Below are 20,528 nucleotides of genomic sequence, written 5' to 3'. Positions count from 1 at the left end.
TACATTTCTTCTCTATCAGTTCCAGTGTCCTGACTTCTTGAGAGTTTGGGAACCATTTCTAGTTCAATACTTTCTTTGTATATGACTTATTACTGGCTTCAGTCTTCAAAGTCAGCCAGAATGCATGTGAGCAAGAACGTGTACCTATCTTTAAACTTAACCAATGGAAGATTAAGACAGAGGAGTGTGCAGCTGCATCAGGAATATTTATTCATTGAAATGCTGCCACAACCTTTCACTATTCAGTATCAGCTAAGTATTAGAAATGCTTTTATCTCCAATGCTACACCTGGTAGAACAAACATTGTTTAGTAGCATAAATAATCAAAACTTTCCCAGCACTTAACATCTAATAGCTTTTGACTCTCCCTGACAATTTCAAATCCAGATTAAGATTATTTTTTTTTTTAAAGAAACCTGAAAGAACTGTAACGAGTAACTTGACAGAGTGGTTGTTTCAGAACCCTGTACACTAGCTGATGATCCAAAACTAAGAGTAGTATTAACTTTGAATAAGATGTTGAACATAGAAACTGGACTCCAGTTGTACTACACATTTTCTGAACTGAGTGACTGCAGCAGGAAACCCAACTGTGCGATTTGCTGAGACACAAACCTAAGTTTCAGAAATGCCAGTTAGATAATATTATGATTGTGCACTTACGATAAATGTATACACATTTCACCTTATCCTCCTATAGTAGAGATGATTATCTTAAGATGGGAAAACAGATGCTTTACGTAACTGACAACTCATTCATTAGCAAAAAGTTTATAGCAATACTGAAAAGCTGATTTTTGTTTAAGCACCAAGCAAGCATGGACATATGAATATTCCTAACCTGTAAAATGATTCCTCCACATTATATCAGCGAAACTCATTGGTGGGCCACTGGGAGGGTAGTGTTTACCTTTCAGAGGCTCATGATCAGTCCTTATCATATCCATTAAGGAATTTTCCAAAGAGTGCAAGTTAAAAGTGTCATAGGGCCTATTCCGGTCCTAAAAGACAAAAACAAAACCAAAAAAACAAACAACAAAACAAAACAAACAAACAAAAAAACAAAAACAAATGAACAACAAACAAAAAAAAGGAAAGAAAGATTATTACAGAAAAAATAATTTTCTAACATAGGCTCATTTCTTATTTTAGAAAACTCCAGCATCCAATTTTACATTTCTTCTTAATAGAACTTTTTATATTACAAAAAAATAGATAAATAGAAGCCTACAGTTATTAAAATGACACCCTTCATTTTGCAACTGCTGCTTTCACCAGTACAGCTATGGAGACAGGCTTTTTAATACTTCCAAAATTATACATCTAAACAACAGTTAATTCTAAACATTATAATTTAAATAAGAGCTTAGAAATAAAGCAATATTAATGTTTACACTGGAGAAGTGGTTCCAGAGTTCAGAGATTTTTGTTTTACAGCTTCATCATCTACCTTCTGTCACACAGCAAAAGCAAGCAGTGCTCAAGACACCAGCAGACACATTTGTTGCAGAAAGTATCAAGTAATTCTTCAAATGTCTAACATGAATCTCACAGGTTTAAGGAAAGTACACTAGATGCAAGACAAAACAAAAAGCAAATAGGGTATGCAACACTTTCACACTGGGGCACTCAAAAATCTGAGCAAGGGTTGCTTTGTATTGCTTGAATCTCTCATTTTTAATTTGCTGTAGTTCAGCCTCTGTTTTTTAAGTAGAAGAGAATAAGGAAAAAAAAAAACCCAAACCCAAACCAAACCACAAACAACCTTTAGCAGGCCTGTTAAAATAACCAGTTTCAAAGTTCAGGAACAATCTTATGGAGGGAACAATCTACCCATATCCATTAACAGAACGGCCCCTTGTAGTCAGACAATTTCTAAAAAAACATTAATTTTCTTATTATCATCACTATCATTAAAAAGAAGTAAAGCACAAGATTGCGGTTTTCCTTTGCACACTATATTATGCTACAATTAATAAAAAATGCTATAACACTCTACTATGCAAACTGAAACCTTTGTTGTAATATGCCCCCAAAACTCATGGAACAATGTTTTCCACATGCTGGTCACTACATGATAATCTTCTTACTTGAAATAATAAAATTTAAAATCCTTAGACAAGAAGCAGCAGTATCCATAGAAAATGTAAAAAAAAAATAATTGTCTTAAGTATTATTTTTCTTGAACCCTCTTTTTCTTAGGCTGTCTTTAAATAAAAGTAAAGGGAAGAATGAGTTCACCAGTGTAACTAAGATATGTTTTAATAGTCTTGTTCTAGAATTCAAATAAATATATGTTATTAAAAGTTTGCTGTTACAGAAAGCTCTGAAATGCAGTTCTTACTGTCAAAACATTGTGTTCCTGCAATCCACCTACCCTAAACTGTAGATCCAACACCGCTTCTCCAACATGATAATGTATTTTCTGTAAGTGGACTACCATTCTTTTCTTCACACATTTATTTCACCTATTGAGCATTTTTGGCAGTCAAACGTGGTGTCCAAAGAATACTACTTTATTCCTGTTAGAAGCTATACTAAGCACTAAAGTTCAAATGAGCTCACTGATTTTCAGTTTTCGTTGTTGATTATTTTTGTCTTCTACAGCTGCTTAAAAAGCAAACATTTGTATACCTATTTAAGAAAGTACTTGCTCACCTATTCAAGTGGATCAATACATATGGAATATAAAATAAAATTTATGCCAAGGAAATCTAAAATAGATCTTGGGGCAGGTAGGAACACCACCCCCACACCCCGCACAAAACCCTGAGGTAATTTTTTTCCCCAACAGAAAACTTCATTTTGGTTAAAACAACCCACTGCTTGGTATTATGTAGTAGGAGAGAAGAGCTTGTTTTATTTCATATTAATTTCCTTAAAAGAAATGCTAGGCTAGATGGAAAAGAAAACGTTTAACTTGGATGTAAAAAAAAAATCCATTCTTGTGATATATGAGAAAACTTGATTAAACAGGGTCTACATTATTCCCTTCAAGCAAGAATTTTAATTGTCTTTTTCTATTTGCTTCTTTTAAATACCTATACTGTGGATACTTAAGGAGGTCAGATGTCACAGTACTGAACTATGGCATATTTTTTTAAGAGAAAATATGAAAACAAACATACAGCTTATATCCTAAATAGGGGTGGGGAAGTATTTTTTCAGTCAGATCAGTCCCCTGATCTGGTTTACTATATAGCTGTAGCAGAGCTGAGCTGGCAAAACCAACACTGGCAGGAAAGCAAAAGGGCAGGACTGCTGCTTTTGGCACAATGATATTCCAGCTTTAAGCATTCCTTAGATTACAGTCTTAGAGGTCAGGAGGAGCGAGTTCAGAAGAGGACACAGCCTACAGATTAAATTTAATTGTCCTTCATTAACATATGTATATTTTAAGTATGCTACTATAGCAGTAAATCCCTGGGAGGTCCTACTTTGTTCTAAAACTTCCCAAGGAGCTGGGCACATGGACGCATGTGAAAAAAAGGGTGGGGAAAAAAAATATCGTAGCATCAAAGGCAGGGCTATACAGGACAGGTTTGCTAGAATGTAGGATCTTTCTAATCTTTTAAGGAGCACACAAACCTGCAATATATTTTCAAGATTAAATTAGACCTACATTAGACACAGGAAGATCAATTTAACCAAAATCCTTAACCTAGACAATTATCTTCCCACTATAGTACTTGAGCAAGCTAAATCAAGTAAAGGAAATGTGGACACAACAGATTTTTACAAGTATATTGCAGTACATGCATAAGTATAACGCAAGCTGACTATAGATTTTGTAGTGCGGATGATAAAACCAGTAAGTCAGAGCTAACATCCTCACTCATAAGTAAAACTGCTACTACCATTTTTCTTAGTAGCTTTCATTTCAGTAGTAACTAATTTGTACTCAGCAGATTTGAAGGTTTTTTCCTAAATTCAGCAATTTCTTCCAAGAAGCCTGCTGCTTCCACACACACATGCACAGGATGATGTTTCCTTATTTCTCAGCATGAACAGGTTCTCCTGGTTTTGTGAACTGATGCTGTTCCATCTCCTGGATTTACCTTTTGCATTGTTTCCATAGGCTACCGATCTACTACCAACCAATCCCAACAATGGAAACAATTCATAAAGGTCCTTAGTAGAATGTGAGAACTTTGACAGGAAGTTCTGGGTCTAGGACCATGAATAGAAATCAAAATACAAAATAAATAATTATAAAGCAGAACAAAAAACTTGGAAAAGAAGCTTGAAAATCCAGCAAATCTTGGAAAGTCTGCTGGGATCTTGTAGAGAAGACAAAGATCCTGAGACCTACTTAGATAAACTACATTATGGATAAAAGAGAAATCTCCAGCTACAAGGCACTGCCTTTGGCTGCACTGCAATCACTAAGTTAGCAAAAGATTAAGTCCAGTCTGCCCACGTTGGATTGTACTTCTGCTGTGTACAGATAGCAACTCCCTCCTTGTCAGCTGCTACTATATGTGGCAGCATATTTCAGGTCTTACAATACTCTACTCTTGAAAGAAAGAAAAACAGCTTAGTAATAACTCTTAGAGAAAATACAGGTCCCATAAATTTAAATCCCAGCCCTTAGTTTATCCACAACACAGACTGCCTCGAAGTGTATATGTAAAGCATACTGGAAAATTACAAACCCACATGCACAATCGGATTTTTGAAGTATCACAAAGTTAAATGGACTTTCAGTTGAAGCTGGGTCTCATTTTTCTACCTTTAAATATCTTACTTGTAGGGCTGATTAAAAATGTTACAAAATACAGTATCTATAATCTGTCTGTTAATTAAAAGAACCAAACAAACAACTAAAAACCCAAAAAGAGTAACAGACAAAAAATAACTTCAGAGTAAAGACACTAAAATAAAATGAGAAGATACAGTAATTTGCATTTTATACTTCTGTGCATATATATTATGCTAGTCTTTAATTACAGAACCATAATAATTTCGCAGAGGTCTCCAGTCTCCATCCAATACACATAACGAACCAGCTCCAGGAATGAATCAAAACAGTGCTTTGAAGAGGTCTGCTTATCTGTAGGACAGATGCCTGTGTTGCTTATTCCAGGAGACGGCTGAGGTGTAATCAGTGTGTCAGCAAAACCCAGGAGGGGAAAAGACATTCTTAAGTTATCTTAATTATGAAACAAAGATTACTTAGCAGTACCTTAAGTATATAACTGACATGTATGTGTAACATTTAAATCAAAAGAACTTTTCCTCTTGGTCATGCCCTGTAATGTGGTGCGCTTTGTCCTGCCCCCTTCAGACAGCGCGGGCACATAAGGGCAAGGCATACCTAGCACTGCTTTAGTTCCCTCCCAATAGACAAACCATGTCTTTAGTAGAAAGGGAAGCTAAAGAACGAGAAAAGACTGCGACTTATATTATGGATGACAAAGCCAAGACCAGATCTATAGCTAGGGCCATAACAGGTGTTAAGTGGACCTTAACACAGCCTGGCTTCCTCAATACCTCTTTCAGCTCGAACAAGTAACCCAAAGTAATTGTAACTAATGAACTAAAAAGGACGTGGCCAACATATCCCATGGGAGAGACACAGAGCACCTTGCTCCAAAAACTGAAGCTGTATTATTTTCTTCTGCCTCTGCAGAGGATTATGGCAGCAGAGGCATTTGACCACTAATTGATTAAACTACAGTCACAAATGAACTTTACTTTGAGGGTGACAGAGCCCTGGGACGGGCTGCGCAGAGAGGCTGTGCAGTCTCCTTCCCTGGAGATATTCATAACCCACCTGGCCACGATTCTGTACAACCTGCTCTAGGAGAACCTGCTTTAGCAGAGGGTTGGACTAGATGATCTCCAGAGGTCCCTTCCAACCCTGACCACTCTGTGATTCTATGGAAAGTTTTACCCTGTCAGGAATCCAACACGCATTGCCCAAGCCTAGCTATCATCCATACTCAAAGTCCTTAATCATGTATTTTTCCATGTGGTGAATCCTTGTTGGCATGGTCATCTGCATCTGCAGCATAAAATACACATTGAACTGTGAGGCACACCAGATCTGCCTATTTTTTAGTGTGCAAGAAGCAAAACCTCTGATACCTTGACCCTTCCAAAGATACATTTCCTTGTGTCTACATATTTCAGTCCATCTGCTAACTGACTTCCTATTAAGTTTCCAAGCTTCACATATTCTGAACAATATCACAGTTTCAGTAGTTTATTTCAGTGTTCTACATTTTCATGCTGCCCTCTATTTTCAAGCTTTTTCCGCACCAGTATGTGGCACAACACAGCCCAACTCTGCCAAGAAACAAGATGGCCTCCAGTCACTGAACTATTAACTGTTTCCAGGAGAATACCAAACCTCCAGTTAGGCTCACTGAAATCTCAGCTTTTTTTACTTACTATATTCTGGGACATTACATGTAGTATTTCGATCAGAAGGAAGAGATGACATCCTGGGAATAGCTAAAATTCTTATGGCTTAAACAACTTTCCTATCAATGCAAACTTCACTGTGGTCACTGCTGTGTTTCATTCTTCCGTGCCTGACATCAGCCTGGATTTGGCTGCATTAGCAGAATTGCTAAGCATTCCCAACTAAAGCTGAAGTCAATGGAAGCACAGCTTTGAAAAAACACAGGCTATAATGCCAGCGCTGTTTTAAACTCGGCTTGCTCATTCTGTTCTAGCACCTGCAGCAGCAGTTATTACTAAGTACATAAGGAAAACAAGTTTGTCTCGCTTCAGTATCCCAATCCAAAGCAGCAAAAAAAAGCAACTGCAAAAAAAGTATTATAGAAGTCCAGCTCGGACATGCTCAACCTGCCATGATGGTGCACATGAATGATCATCTACAGCAAACTAAATACCCACTGAGCAAGCAGTCTTTAGCTCCCAGCAGCTTCAGCTGCGATGCAATCCTACTCACACAACCTTAATAAAGTTAAAAAAAAACCTAAACATTTCAAAAGATAGGAAATCTGAGGAATATGGTCACATGATAAAATAAAATTGTCACTTTGCAAAAGAATAAAAAAACTAAGTAGCAAGTATTATTTCCTTTGCAGCCCGGTGCTGGAATGCTGCCAATAACAACATGACTGACAAGACAGATGCAAGCAGAACTAGAATAACTACAAATTTCAGTATTTTTTTCCCTATATTGGATTTCATAAAAATATAAAATAAAACAGAAAAAATATGAAGGCATAAAATGTAGGTAAGAGGGAAAAATAGGGTAATTTGTCTATACCTATGGCAAAGACCATTACAGCAGAGCTACTAGTACTAAGTCTTAATGGAATTTTGTTTTAATATCACTTTCTTTTTTGATCTTTCCAGTTAATTTCAGATAGTATTAAACTAAGCCAGATTTATTATGTTCTTATTACTGGAACAAAAAGGGGAGTGTTTTCTTCTGTTATTATTGCTCTTGGAATGCCCACAGAAGAAACACACGGACTTTTCATACATTTGTCTTTTCTCACTACTGACTGTAGCACATTTTACTTTCATAGGTGTTCAGAAGTTCACTGGGCAAAAGGTGAATTTTTTTAAACTTGTTCAAAAAGCTTCTAAGAAAACTAATGAAGTTTAATACAGATATAAACCAATATCTAATTCTATACAGATTATGGAAACATTTCCATATAATTTCAAAAAATAACATATCAGAACTCTAGTTAATGATATTTAATCATCTTGTCTGTTACATAAACTTTTATAGCTAGAACATGCAAGAACTAAGATTGAATCCAAAAGCCTTGAAAACCTGACCTACTCAAGCAATTTTTCCACAATGGTAAAGATTGTATGCAAACTTTACCATCTTAAAAAATCTGAATTCTAAAATATTACAAAAACCTAAAATCTTTCAGTGAAATGTTTGCAGTCTTCATTTCCAGCTGAGCTAAAAAAGCACAGAAATAGGAATAGATAAAACAGACATTATACAGAATTACAAAAACTAATGTAAATTATGTTGTTCAGTATAAAGGTAATTTTACTTTGCAGTAAAGATGAGATTCCCTTTTTATACACACTTAATACACGCTCAATATATATATAAAAATGTTCAGGTGTCATAGCCATAAGACTTGGCATCATAACCACTTAAACAGAATAACCCAGCCAGTTACTAAATATTAAGTATTTGCTTGCAAACTGCAGGGAAGAAAGCATTAGAATTTACCCTGCCTTTTCCTACATAGAGGTGGCAGCTACAGGGCAGAAGGAATACATTTAACCATTTCCCTGATTTAGGCAAATCCGTGTTTTGGAGTTGCAGGGAACAAACCACAATATAGCCCTACTGGATACTATATATATATATATATATATATATAAAAATCTTGTTCTGTGTTATATTGTTCGTTTCTTTCATCAGAGCCTTACTAAAGCAATAGCCTACTTACTGTCTTCTTGAAAGCACCCTTAGCTATTCTTCCAATACAGACTTTTATAATATGTCAAGTGTATTACTTAAATGATCACTAGTGTTATTTCTCCACTTCAGATTCAGAGACAGTACAGCACCTAGTCAAATGCTTAAATCACCTAACCCAATGCTTCAATAGGGAACAGTTTACTACCAGCAAACAGCATAATACACTTAATACTTCAAACATCTTCCTTTTGCCATCAAAAGAATTAAGAGAATGTGTTAAAAAAACCCGAACAAACAAAACACCCATAACAACAAAAAAAAAAAATAAAAAAGAATCTACAAAACAGCTATTATTTTTATACCCATTACACTACTGTAGGGAATGATCTGCAGACATTACAACTGACTGAGCACTCACTGACAGGATTTATGTTTAGTCATATTTTGTTCAACATGATGCTTTAGATAAAAATCTGCTCATCAGTCCTGCTGCTGAATGAATCTCAAAAAGCTGATGTATCCATTTTCTATTATAGTTACCGATTCCAGTAACAAACAGTTCTAACACTTCTAAAATATAGGATTAAAGTAGTTACACCCAAGGTGATCATCAATTCACAAAAACAAGCAAGTGGAAAAAAAAAGTTGTCAGCAATAGAATTTACAAGGCCATTCATTATAGCCTTGAGCTATTAAAATGACAGAATTTAACTGGTTCATTGGCCTGCTGTGCAAGAGTTCAACACTGATAAGTTACTTTTGGGCTTCTACCACTCTGTTCAGCAGAATGATGCCTGTGTCCCATAGCAAGGAGAAAAATAACATTGACCTAAGAACACCTTGCCAGCTAAATCAGCACAAGTGCAAACCTCAAATCACAAGACGGAAGCATGACAAAGATGCAAAGACTGCAAACAGAGAAGGGAGTATTGGGGATACTACAGCATGAAAGATCTGAATGATCACACTTTGCAGTCTGGACCACACAATGTAAAAGACAGTAGAGACATATTGTGCAAGGAAGCTACTGTCACAGAAAGATTTACAATAGGAGCAGTCTGTCTCATGACATTATAGGATAATGAGACAAAATGGGAGAAAGAAAAGAATGCAAGTAATAACTGTCGAACAGATCTCTGAGCACCACTGCCCAGTAGCTTCATGTACTATGGCCACCATAGTAAAGGAATCTCAAAGATTTCTCCGAAACAGGAACAGTGGTTTTGTGTATGGTTACTGATCATTAGTGACATGGGATATATGGGTAAAGTTAAAAAAAAAAAAGTGTCACTGAAATATTTATGCCTTATGACAAACAAAATACTGTGTCCCATCCAAACTCATTGTGCTTTTAAGAACAACGTGACCAAAATAATATCTACCTAGTATATTTCAAGTCAGGCTCCTGTTCCACTTCTTTTGTGCTCAGGAAATAGTGCCTCCTGAGCAAAAAAAAAAAGACTTGTAGGTGCCAGAATTCCAGATAGATATTAAAAAAAAAACCCAAAAAACAGTAAGATATTTCATCTGTTCACACAGCACAAGATCTTCACCTACTGGTTTGGAGAACCACCCTTAAGAGACAACAGTAATTTTGCCATTTCAATGCCAATATAGATTGCCCTTTACTTCTAAAGGGAAACCAAGAAAATGCTAAGTATAGTGGGAATAGTTGTTCAGTAAGGGGAGTGTGGGTGTGGGTCATTTACCAATATTTATGCACAGGCCTAAACCAGGCCACAAACACTCTCAATGAAAAACAGCTCCCAGAGAAGACATGGAGGTGACCTTTTCAGTGTGATGTCACTTTGAATCACATTTGCAAGAATTTAAAACTTTCTTTGAAGAGGTACACACAAAAATCCACTCTGCTACGCTCTTCCTAATGGAGATTGAGAATAGTTAGGCAGCAAATGTTCTCCATTGTGGGACCTGATTGAGGACATAATCCATGACAGAATCTCGGGCTGTCACAGCAATCTACTCTCTCCTATCTATCAACTGTCTAGCAACAGGCTCTCAAGCTGCGCACTGCACCCACTTCTACACAAGAGTTGAGGACTCCTGTTCAGCCACTGGGATACAAGGGAATACTTTTCCTAAAGTGTCAATATGTTAGAAATTTTAATTTAAGAATATTTACTGTTAACTATTTGATCAGCTTCAAAGTTAGCAAAGGCTGCATATATGCAACTGAACAGGTGGGAAACAGCAGAAAGCAGCAATCCAAAGACCACTCATAGCATCAAGCTCCACTTAGAGGAAGAAAGGGCAGGAGTGGAGGAAAACAATCCCAGCCCAAAATTACATTTTCCTTAGAAGCTACTGTTCAAATCAATTCTATGCAAGCAATTCCATTTCAGATCAAATTCTGTAACTAAAGAAGGAATTTTTCCAGTTGCAAGTACTGAAACATCCCGTGTATGAAAAATTTCAGTTTAACAACAAATCCAAAATTAAAATATTAAATATTTCACATAATAAATATATTAAAATAGCAACTGAATTACACTATGCATGTGTACATCTTTTATTACCTATGTGGCTTAAAGGCATACAGGACATGAGGAAAAGAATAACTGTCTCACATACAAGGTGCCTGAATACTTACATTAAAAAGCCTTAAAAAGAACCAAAACAGATATTTCTTCCTCTTAGAAAAGAAGAAGCCATAAGCATTTTTGTGTTGTCAGTTAGGTGTTATGCATTCAAATTACTGCTGCATATTTGAATTTAATGAATTAAAATAATTCCAAAATCACATACAAGACACACAAGTACATGTATGAACAGGCAATTAGCTAAAAGGAATGTTAACTCCTCATGGAAATTGGAAAGTACACTCATAGAAGGAAGAAAACAGCTCTCCTTTTACATTATAAGAGCTAAAGTGATTAGCACAGAGCTTATTTAGTAAAGACTGCTCCAGATAGGGAAAATATCTTGAGATAATAGCCTACCTGATTTGCAACAGCGTTTTCCTTTTTTGTACAAGGTAATGAAGACTCACAGGCACATTAAGAAATGTCACCAGATGGAAAGAACCAGGATGTTCAGCCACTTAACGGTTTCCCTGAATGTGGTTCCCACTTAAGTTCAGCATTAGTACCTTGAACAACAAAAGTCTAGGGAAAAGTCTACCAAGACTGATAAAAGTATTAAGCAAAAACATATCAGAAGTCAAGAGAAAATAATGTAGCCTCCATAATCAGACATCACTTACAGAGGGGAAAATCAGGTAAACAAGGGTAAACAGTAAAGACAAGTAAACAGTAAGAGACAAAGCAGTATCATCCACCCAATTCAATAACAGGCATCAGGTGCATGTGAACACTGTAATGAAAAGGAGTGAGCCACTAAGGCACAGTTAGTGGAATGACTAAAGCTAGTCCAAGTAAGAATGTCAGTACTGTTATATCCGACCAACAAAATAAAACTGAAAGAACTTCAATAACTGAAGCAGGATATGAAAATATAGATGACAAAACACTGTTTCTAGTTTTTATGACTGAAATTCAAGGATTTCTTCGCTTTAAGAAATACATCAAGCAGAGGTAATGTATCATCATATGTTAATGATGCAATCCCCTGGAACGTATGATTTCTGGTTCTTGAAAGAATATGGCTGATCTAACAAAGACTTCAATATAGCATTTCATATGGTGCTACAAGCAAAATAACTACATAAATGAGGAAAAAATTACTAGTGCAATTGAGGTAAGAAAGAAAAACGAAAAGGGAAGGAATTGATAGTGCTAAACAGAGAAACCTATTGAGGTTACTAATGGAGTTTCTTAAAGGCAAATCTTGAGACCAATTTTATCAGTAGTATTGGTTATTAAAGTAAGAACACAATAATAATATTTACAAGATACCATCAGTTCAGAGGATCAGCTCACCATATAGAAAGAACTGAATTAATTTTAATAACTGCAGGAAAGCAGGATGATATTTAATAGCACTAACTAGAAGGTCATGACCTCAAGGACTCAATATTCACTATAAACTGGCACCTCATCAACCAGAAAGAAGCACACTGAAAAGAGAAATACAAGAATTCATCAGTTAATTTCTGGACAATTATAAACCATGAGTATAAATGTTATACGTGAAAAGGTAAATCACAGGTTGTATGAAAAATCATACTTTTAGTAGGGTTGCCTTTCATAACTATCCACATCTGTATTCATTTTTAAAAAGCTATATCCACTGTATTTGTTCTTTTAAATTATTCCCCTTCCTCTGCACACCCAACTGAGCCAAGGACTGAGGCTATTTTGAAACACTGACCAGTTCAAGTTTATACTCAAGCAACGCTGCTATCTAAGCAAAATAGCCAGAACACTTTCTAGAGAAACAGGATAGTTAAGCCTTCCAACCAACCTATAAAATTTCCTACAAATCATTTTCAAGGAGTTTTAAATGGCACATACATCAGTTACTTCTCCTTCACCTAACAAGAAAACACTGTTATATAAGTAACCTACTGTTTCTACTTTGAGAAACCTCATCAGAAGACTGTGTTCCTGTTTATACAAGAGAGCTAAGAATGTCTGCAGAAGCTTCCATCAAAACATTACCTGTAAACTCTGTTGAAAACTATGGTTGATTTTATTACTCAGAAGTCACAGGTACAGCTGCATTTACCAGCAGCCAAAAGTAGCAGGAAGCCACCAAGCTGAGGACCCTTACCACTAAAATGTTGAACCCAGCCTAAAGCGTGCAAGGCTTTATTTGCAGAAATTCTCATCTGCAGAAAGTGAACAGGGATATCGTTATCTTGGATTACCATATCTGAAAACGTTCCAACTTCACTTTCATTTTATATTATAAAAATCCTACTTTTTCTTGTCGCTGACTTTTATTTCCTCCACCCTCTTGTTCTGCCTTAGCCTTCCTACTTGCACAGGTTACTTAGGGCTTTATGTGTTTTAAGAAAAGCCCTTTCAGTTACTGTGACATGTTTCACTGTGTTCAAGTTGGTTTTTTTCAATGTCACAGAAAGAATCCTAGATCCTAGAAAGAACACATGAGTAAGAGAATTATTCAATAAGATGAAATATTAGGTCAGACTGTTATTGGATTCATAATTTAAAGATTTATAAGATATATATAAATTTATATATATATATAAATTTATAAGATATATAAAGATATAAGATATATTTAAAAGATAGCTTTATAAGCAAAGAAAAATTCAAAACCATAAAGGATATTATAAACATTTGACAGACTTGGCTATTATACATCGTAATGGTTACTAAACCCATCAATGGACGGTATTAATTTGGTTATAAGCCACCTGTTAATGTGCTGTACTCTAACAATCAGTTAATACATTCATCATTTATTAACTCTTTAGAAATGTACAGTTACTGTAAAGGTCATGTAGTAAATGGTAGTAACACTAGCTACCTACATGTTAATTCATTAATGCTTTTAACAAACCTCCTTTACAAAGGAAAATACTGCATTAAGGGATCTGCCTAAAAAAAGCTCTTAGTAGTACTCTGGAAAATACTTCCTTGTGAGACCACAGGAGACAGGGGAGTTGAATGTATTAAATTTAAGGTTTCTGAAGTATGATCTTTTGACTGCTGTAAGGTCATGTAACACTTCATGATTATCACATGCTGCTAATTCTCTACCATATTTCCAGCTGCTTAACACATATAAACCTTACAAAGAAGTTTAGATTTCTGTCTTTCACATTTCAGGTGTCTGCCTGATAAACTAAGCAGATAAAAGCTCTCTTGGACCTCAATCAATGTACTACCAGTAGCATACAAACAAGAATTCCTCAAAGCAATTCAAGAAGAGCTTGTCATACCTGCATACAAGATTTAAAAAAAAAATACTACTGAACATGAGAAAAATGTAGTACTTGAACTAAAGCACAAATACATTCTAACAAATAAGGGTTAAATCTTCCAGTCAGTTTTTTTCAACAACATTGCCTGTTTAATGCTTAATTGGATGATCTAGAAAGACTAATTTTTTAATCTTTTTTAGGTCAATAGGAAAGAAAAAAATTTGGAAGTTAGAAGAGAAAAAGAATGATTGGATGACCATGGTCATGTCAGTGGGAGGCTTGAAAAACTGAGATGATCTAGTATTTAACAGAGCATCTCACAATACATCGTCCTTAGATATTCTAATTTAATAAAGCAATTTTGGTAGCCAAACTAGACAAGTATTTTTAAAAAATACTATTTTAAATATCATCAGAAAAAGCCATTGTACAAATAGGGCATAAAAAAAGAAAATCTAAAATTCCATAAAGGAATGCCATCCCGGATGAAAGTAAAAATATGTGTGTAAAGAGTAACACTCAACATAGCTGAGAAGATGGTCCAATGATACTTGGCACAAGCTCCAAAACTATTCACCCATTCCATGCCTTTTTTTGTTTAACAGTCTAAATGCTTTCAGGGTAAGAATTGCTCGTTACATACATTGTATGACATGTAACTAAAATTAAATGGCATTTCACAGATGCCAGTGAGAAAGTTTTAGTAAATCATTATGATTACTGATTTTACCAGCAAAGTAAAAACTGGAAACAAAAAACTCAACTTGGATTTAATTTTTTATTTATTGGGTTTTTTAATAAGGATAGAGGCAGAAGAAATCTGAGGTTAGTGGAAGAAATAAGCATAGTAAGACTAAGACTAAAGAAACATCCAGGAGACCTTTTAGGATGTTAAGACAGACTGTAAAAAGTGAAAACCCTGCAGTGCACACCTCAACACACAAGCACCATTGTAGCAAGTATTTAGAACATACATATAAATACATAAGAACTGCTTTTTTTCATTATGACCATACAAAAGACTAAGCATAACCACTAAAAACTTTGAAAATTACAGAAATAACTAGAAAACTAACTACTTGGAAAAAAACAACAAAAAAAAAAGAAAAATTGAACAAAAATATAATCAGTTTGGTGTTTCTAGTTCCTGTTCCTAAATTCAGTTTATCTAAACATACAGTGTAAATAAAATAGAGAGTAGTGATAAGGCAGTAGTACCAATGGTCTAGTGATGATTTAAACTTTATGCTTCAAGTCAAAATTGCTGCACTGGTCTTTTTAATTCTTATCATATAGGAATTACATAATCACTCAAGACAGTATGGCAACTCCGTCCTTTTAATTTTTTTCCCTTGCTGAAATCTAAAACAGCAGTAACAGCCTAAAACATTTCCACTGTTTCAAGCAGAATGAAGCAGCAACTTCCAAGGAGGAATTATGAATTTTCATTTAATCCAAAGGAATATTTTACCATTCAAGTGTTTTAAAATAAAATGTTTGTTATGTTTTATTTTTAGCAACTTTCATAACAAGCCATAATTCCAAAGACTTCCTTTAGGATATAAATCTTACTTAAAAAAAAAAAACCTTTACCACTCTGAGAACAAAACCAAGAAAGCTTCAATGAGTGATCTTTTTTGAAGAGCCACTCCTGTGTATACACATATATAAACTTATAAAAGATTAATTCAGAAGTATAATGTATTATAGATAGCATCACTTTCTGAAGTTGTTTGACATGTCTCATTAAAAGGTCACCTTTACTTGCTTATTATGTTGCCAAAAATAACTTTTTAGGGTGAATCTTTTCAAGATGAGCATCTACGTAACAATTCTTCCATGTAGGAAAGATTAATTGCACTGGAACAGCCACTTATGATTATGACATAAAAGAAAATTATATATATATATATATGAAAAATGTGCATGTTACACACATAATCCTTTTCTCATTTTATGTCAGAAGTGGTTTTTGGTCAATCTGTGTGAAAATCCATCCCAAGTCATACATCCAGAAAGCTGGGTGTGGGGATGGGGAAAGAAAATCAGTTCAGTTTGTTCAGAGTTATCATTTGGTTAAAATTTCTAAATTTCTAAAGTTTATAACTTCTAGATAATATTTCTGAAAAATCCATTCTCCCTGAATTTATTTAAACCTACTTAAAACCCTTTATGCTATTAAGTTTGTACATGAGTAATTCCCACATAACGTAAGTGAACACGATTCACTTACAACTACAGGGGTTTATTGGGCATTCCCCTGTAACCTGAAGCTTTGACATAGAAAGTGGAATACAGAATGCAAGGTAAATGAGAAGCCTCAGGAAGAAAGGGGATCAAAAAACAGGAACACAAAGCAGTAGAAGGGAAGTTTGAAAGGAGTGGAGTTGAGCAGTTCGAGGCTGGATGAAACAGAAAAAGGGGTCATGCCCACAAATCATGCTTCACCCAAAACTGAAACCCATTGAGAGTACACGCTCTGTACACATTACTTTCATTAACTCTGTTAAACCAAGAACAATCTGTAGAGTTGATCAAAAGAGTCCAACATGACTGATGAATCATGTGAAGGTCATCATCCTAACATGTAACAGAATCTGTGGTTTTGCTTAAGCTCTGGGAATTTACATGAAAACTGCAATTCTTGCAAATTTTGCAAAGGCATACAGAAAAAAAAGTTAGGAAGTACAGGAGAAAGACTCCTTGTGCAATTTAAATTCTACCATTTTGCATGAATAAACTATAGCTGTCTTAGTTTCAAAACCTTTTTCTGACTAAACCCCATCTCACCTAGTGACCATCGGTGACGTTTTTGAATAATTAAGAGGCTGTCTGTTTACAGAAGTTCTACATTGTTTCTTGCAGAATTTGGAAAATATACAGAGAATGACAGACAGCTGAAGGAAAAGTGGGTCTCAATTACAGGAAATCAAATATTTTGCTTCTTTTGTCTTCTCTGATGAAAATGTCTTAATTCCTATATAATTGGCGTGTAACAAACTAAAACTTTCACAAGTCACAACTTGTTTTCTTCACTCTTTGGTACCTAATTTTGAGATTCACCCAAACAGCAAACTTACGAGACAGTCAATGGATGTTCTGTTTTCTGAGAGCTATATATGCTAAATATTTCAGAAAAAAACCCAACTTTTTAGTCTTCTCAGATTGAGCATTGAGAAGAAAATTAATTCCCCAAACTGTGCCTCTTATTTACATATGTAGAGTGGAGGTCATATCACCCCTTCTCCTAACACTGTTGTGACAAAGCAGATCAACATCTATCCTGATCAGCACAGTGCTTCTGTTCTGTGAGATACTAGAAAAATTGACAATTTTATCTTCAGGATGAGTTTGAAGAGCATGCAATGAAGAGACAAAGTCACATTAATCAATGAGGAAAAGGAAGCCAACAATTAGCTGTGTTTTACAAATGCTACTGGGAACTTGTAGGAAAAGACAGAATTATAACTGAAACTTATAAAAATTAAAATGTTGACCAAGTCTGAAGATACACAGGCAAAGTTTCCATGACATTTCATAACTTGCATTTTAAAAATTCTAAAATTTACAATTAATAATAAAAAGATTACACAAATGAAGATCTGTTTCTATATACAAAAACGGTACATTCAGCTACTGAGCCATCTGCTTATTATCAGTATGTACAGTATTCTAATATTGCTTAAAAGCAATGCTCTTGCAGTTCTCTTAACATTCTACTAACTGAAACAAGGAAAAATTAAATTAAGAAATAATGAAAAACATGGCAACGATACCCTAAATTTAGTTACAGAATGCGTAAAAATGTCACAATAGCCTAAAAACTGGAAAATCTAAACATGCTCTAACATATTGGTTTGAAAATGAGAATGGAAAACTATTACATTTCAACTCATGTAGTCACTGAAAACATAGGTTTAGCTTTAGTATTAAAAACATGCAAATTCTCTCAATAACAGTAAAACCTACTTCATCAATATAGTTCTAAAGCAGGTGTTACTGAAATTTCATTACAATTGCTTTTTGGAGTAAGTGAACTGCTTATACACAGGTATGGATTATAGATGTACATACAGATACCTTCTGTGTATATTTATACGCTAATATTACTAGGAATGTAAAATTTGCCTAAAGCTTTGAAATATACATAATTTATTTCTCTTATGCTACATGTTCCTCTTACCCTTGTTGCTGGCTAGAGGGGTAAAAAGAAATCTCTGAACACATGTGGGCATTTAGGAAGTTTCCCTGTTGAAGGGAAATTATTAACCCACATAGCACCAGAATGAGTCCAAACAGGAATTTAGCTGACCTTATGATGAGTAAACAGGGATTAGCAAACTCTGTTTCCTACCCTTTCTGAAATTTTACTTCAACCCCACCATGCTGAACAAGTAGGTTGAAATGAGAAATGGTAAGAACTACTTCAGGCAATATCTTGCGAAACCAAGCACTTAATTGGGCTTGCAATAGGCTAGAAAGGCACAACAGTCTGATTATCCCTGACAGAAGGCAGTAACTTCCACCTACTTCTATTGTTCTTCCCATCTGAAGATCATACAGAATTTCTTTACCTAGCTTTTGGTATCTTCTGACAACAAAAACGTTATTTTGCTGAAGACATGGAACACAAGTAAACAATCCACTATTATGCCTAAAGACTATGATGCTCCATTTTTAGCAGTTAATTGCAACCAACAATTATACAAGAAAAGCTTTCAATATTGATTTCTGGGAGTTGAGAAGGCAAAGTGAGGGGAAATAGGGAAAAGAAGGAGAAGAGATACATTTTTTGTATCTGAAGTCTGCTAACTGCCATTATGCTAAAGGTCTTGAAGAGATCCTTTTCCTTAAATAAAATACCACGTTACTATGATAAAAATCAAAAGCAATAATATCAAAGCAGCATGCTTAATTTAGGGGAAAACAGTGATGCTAGTAACAACTTTAATTTCCTGTGGGAGTTTATGCCACAATTTAGAATAACATTTTGATTAAATTTCTAGGGCAAGTATCTTCCATTTATGAATAGTATTTTCAAACTTGTAATATTATCTCAAGTGATCAGTAGGAAAAAGAAAAAATAAATAAAAGCCAGAAAGCCTTTGAGCTTCTCTTGAAGGACATCACTGGATAGTTTTGGTGTGATGTTTTCCTCTTCAGCCTGATTTAAGTTTTTGAAAGCACAGTAGTCTACCCAGTCAAGCAAAACTCAGACATATAGTTTAAGATCACTCTATGCTCCAACCACAAATCATTCATGAGTGACCTTAATGAAGGGAGAGCTACTTTACCAACTGCTAAGAAATGGAAATGTTCATCACCCACTCAGCAAACTCATTTTTTCTTCTTGAAAATCACCTGGAATAGGAAAAATTACATTTCCAGGTGTTTCTTCCTCTTGCATCCAATTCACAAGAGCAGCCTTCAAGAAAAAAAAGAAAAAAAAGAAAAAAAAAAAAAGAAAAAAGAAAATTGGGGAAGATTATCCAAGAAGGGAAATAGCAAAATAAACTGCCATGCCCTTCACCTTCCCTTCTACTTCCCAAATTTATTTAATTCTTTTAACAAATCTTTAAGACAAAATTACTGTTTCATTGTTCTATATCAATACCTTTAATTTTTTTAAGGAAGTCCTGACTATATATGGAGTTGCTCAGAATATCAAATGCATACTGAACTCACATTTTTGCTCTGCCTTTACTAATTTTGAGGGCTTATCTATGATTCAATTGGTTACTTAAAATCGAGACAATAATCAATAAGTAATTAGTGCTCAAATCATCACATTTTAAATATTAATGTGCTTTTTCTTCTGTACTGTTACTGTATTTTAATTGATTTGAAAATGCAGACATTTAGAACTCAATCAAATTTAAAATTAAAAAATCTGTTAAATACAAGCAATATGTATATTAGTAGCTGTGAAGTATCTGTTAGACTGGTGGACTACTGATATGCATTCTCACATTTTAATATTCAGAGTCAGGCTACTTATTGTACTATTTAATAGTAACAACACAAGTATGTAAGAAAGTAGGAGGGAAAAAAAGGAAAGAGTAGACTAAGTTATTTTAAGTTATTTCAACAACAACTAGTTCCTTTTTTTTTTTTCTTTTTTGTTCATAAAGTTGCAGGCTGGAAGTATTTGTGTATCACCATGTAAGAAAAATTAAGATTAGACTACACATTAAGAAATAGTTTTCAAGATAACAGTAACGCTACTAAGCGTGGTTACCTACTGAACTGTCAGAAAGTCAGAGCCCAGAATACCAAATTTAGACGAAAGAAACAGCGTTTAAAAAATTAATCTTCAAACAGGCTTATTGCATCCA

General features: G+C 34.8%; 1 protein-coding gene across 4 annotated transcripts in view; it reads right to left on the bottom strand.

The window, feature by feature from the left end:
• The window catches only part of CPEB3 (cytoplasmic polyadenylation element binding protein 3), a 92,552-nt gene that overhangs the window by 58,509 nt on the left and 13,515 nt on the right, over positions 1-20,528 (bottom strand). For 3 of the 4 annotated variants that reach the window (XM_055792412.1, XM_027788899.2, XM_027788895.2), the window contains exon 3: positions 843-1,002. In XM_055792412.1, coding sequence (XP_055648387.1) covers positions 843-1,002 — 160 coding nt within the window. The remainder of the gene's footprint in view (positions 1-842; positions 1,003-20,528) is intronic. The other variant, XM_055792461.1, reaches the window with a different exon arrangement.

This window comes from Falco peregrinus, chromosome 1 (assembly GCF_023634155.1).
Source record: "Falco peregrinus isolate bFalPer1 chromosome 1, bFalPer1.pri, whole genome shotgun sequence".
Lineage (NCBI taxonomy): Eukaryota > Metazoa > Chordata > Aves > Falconiformes > Falconidae > Falco > Falco peregrinus.
Note: the sequence above shows the minus strand (reverse complement) of the source record. Positions and strands in the feature narration are given on the sequence as shown.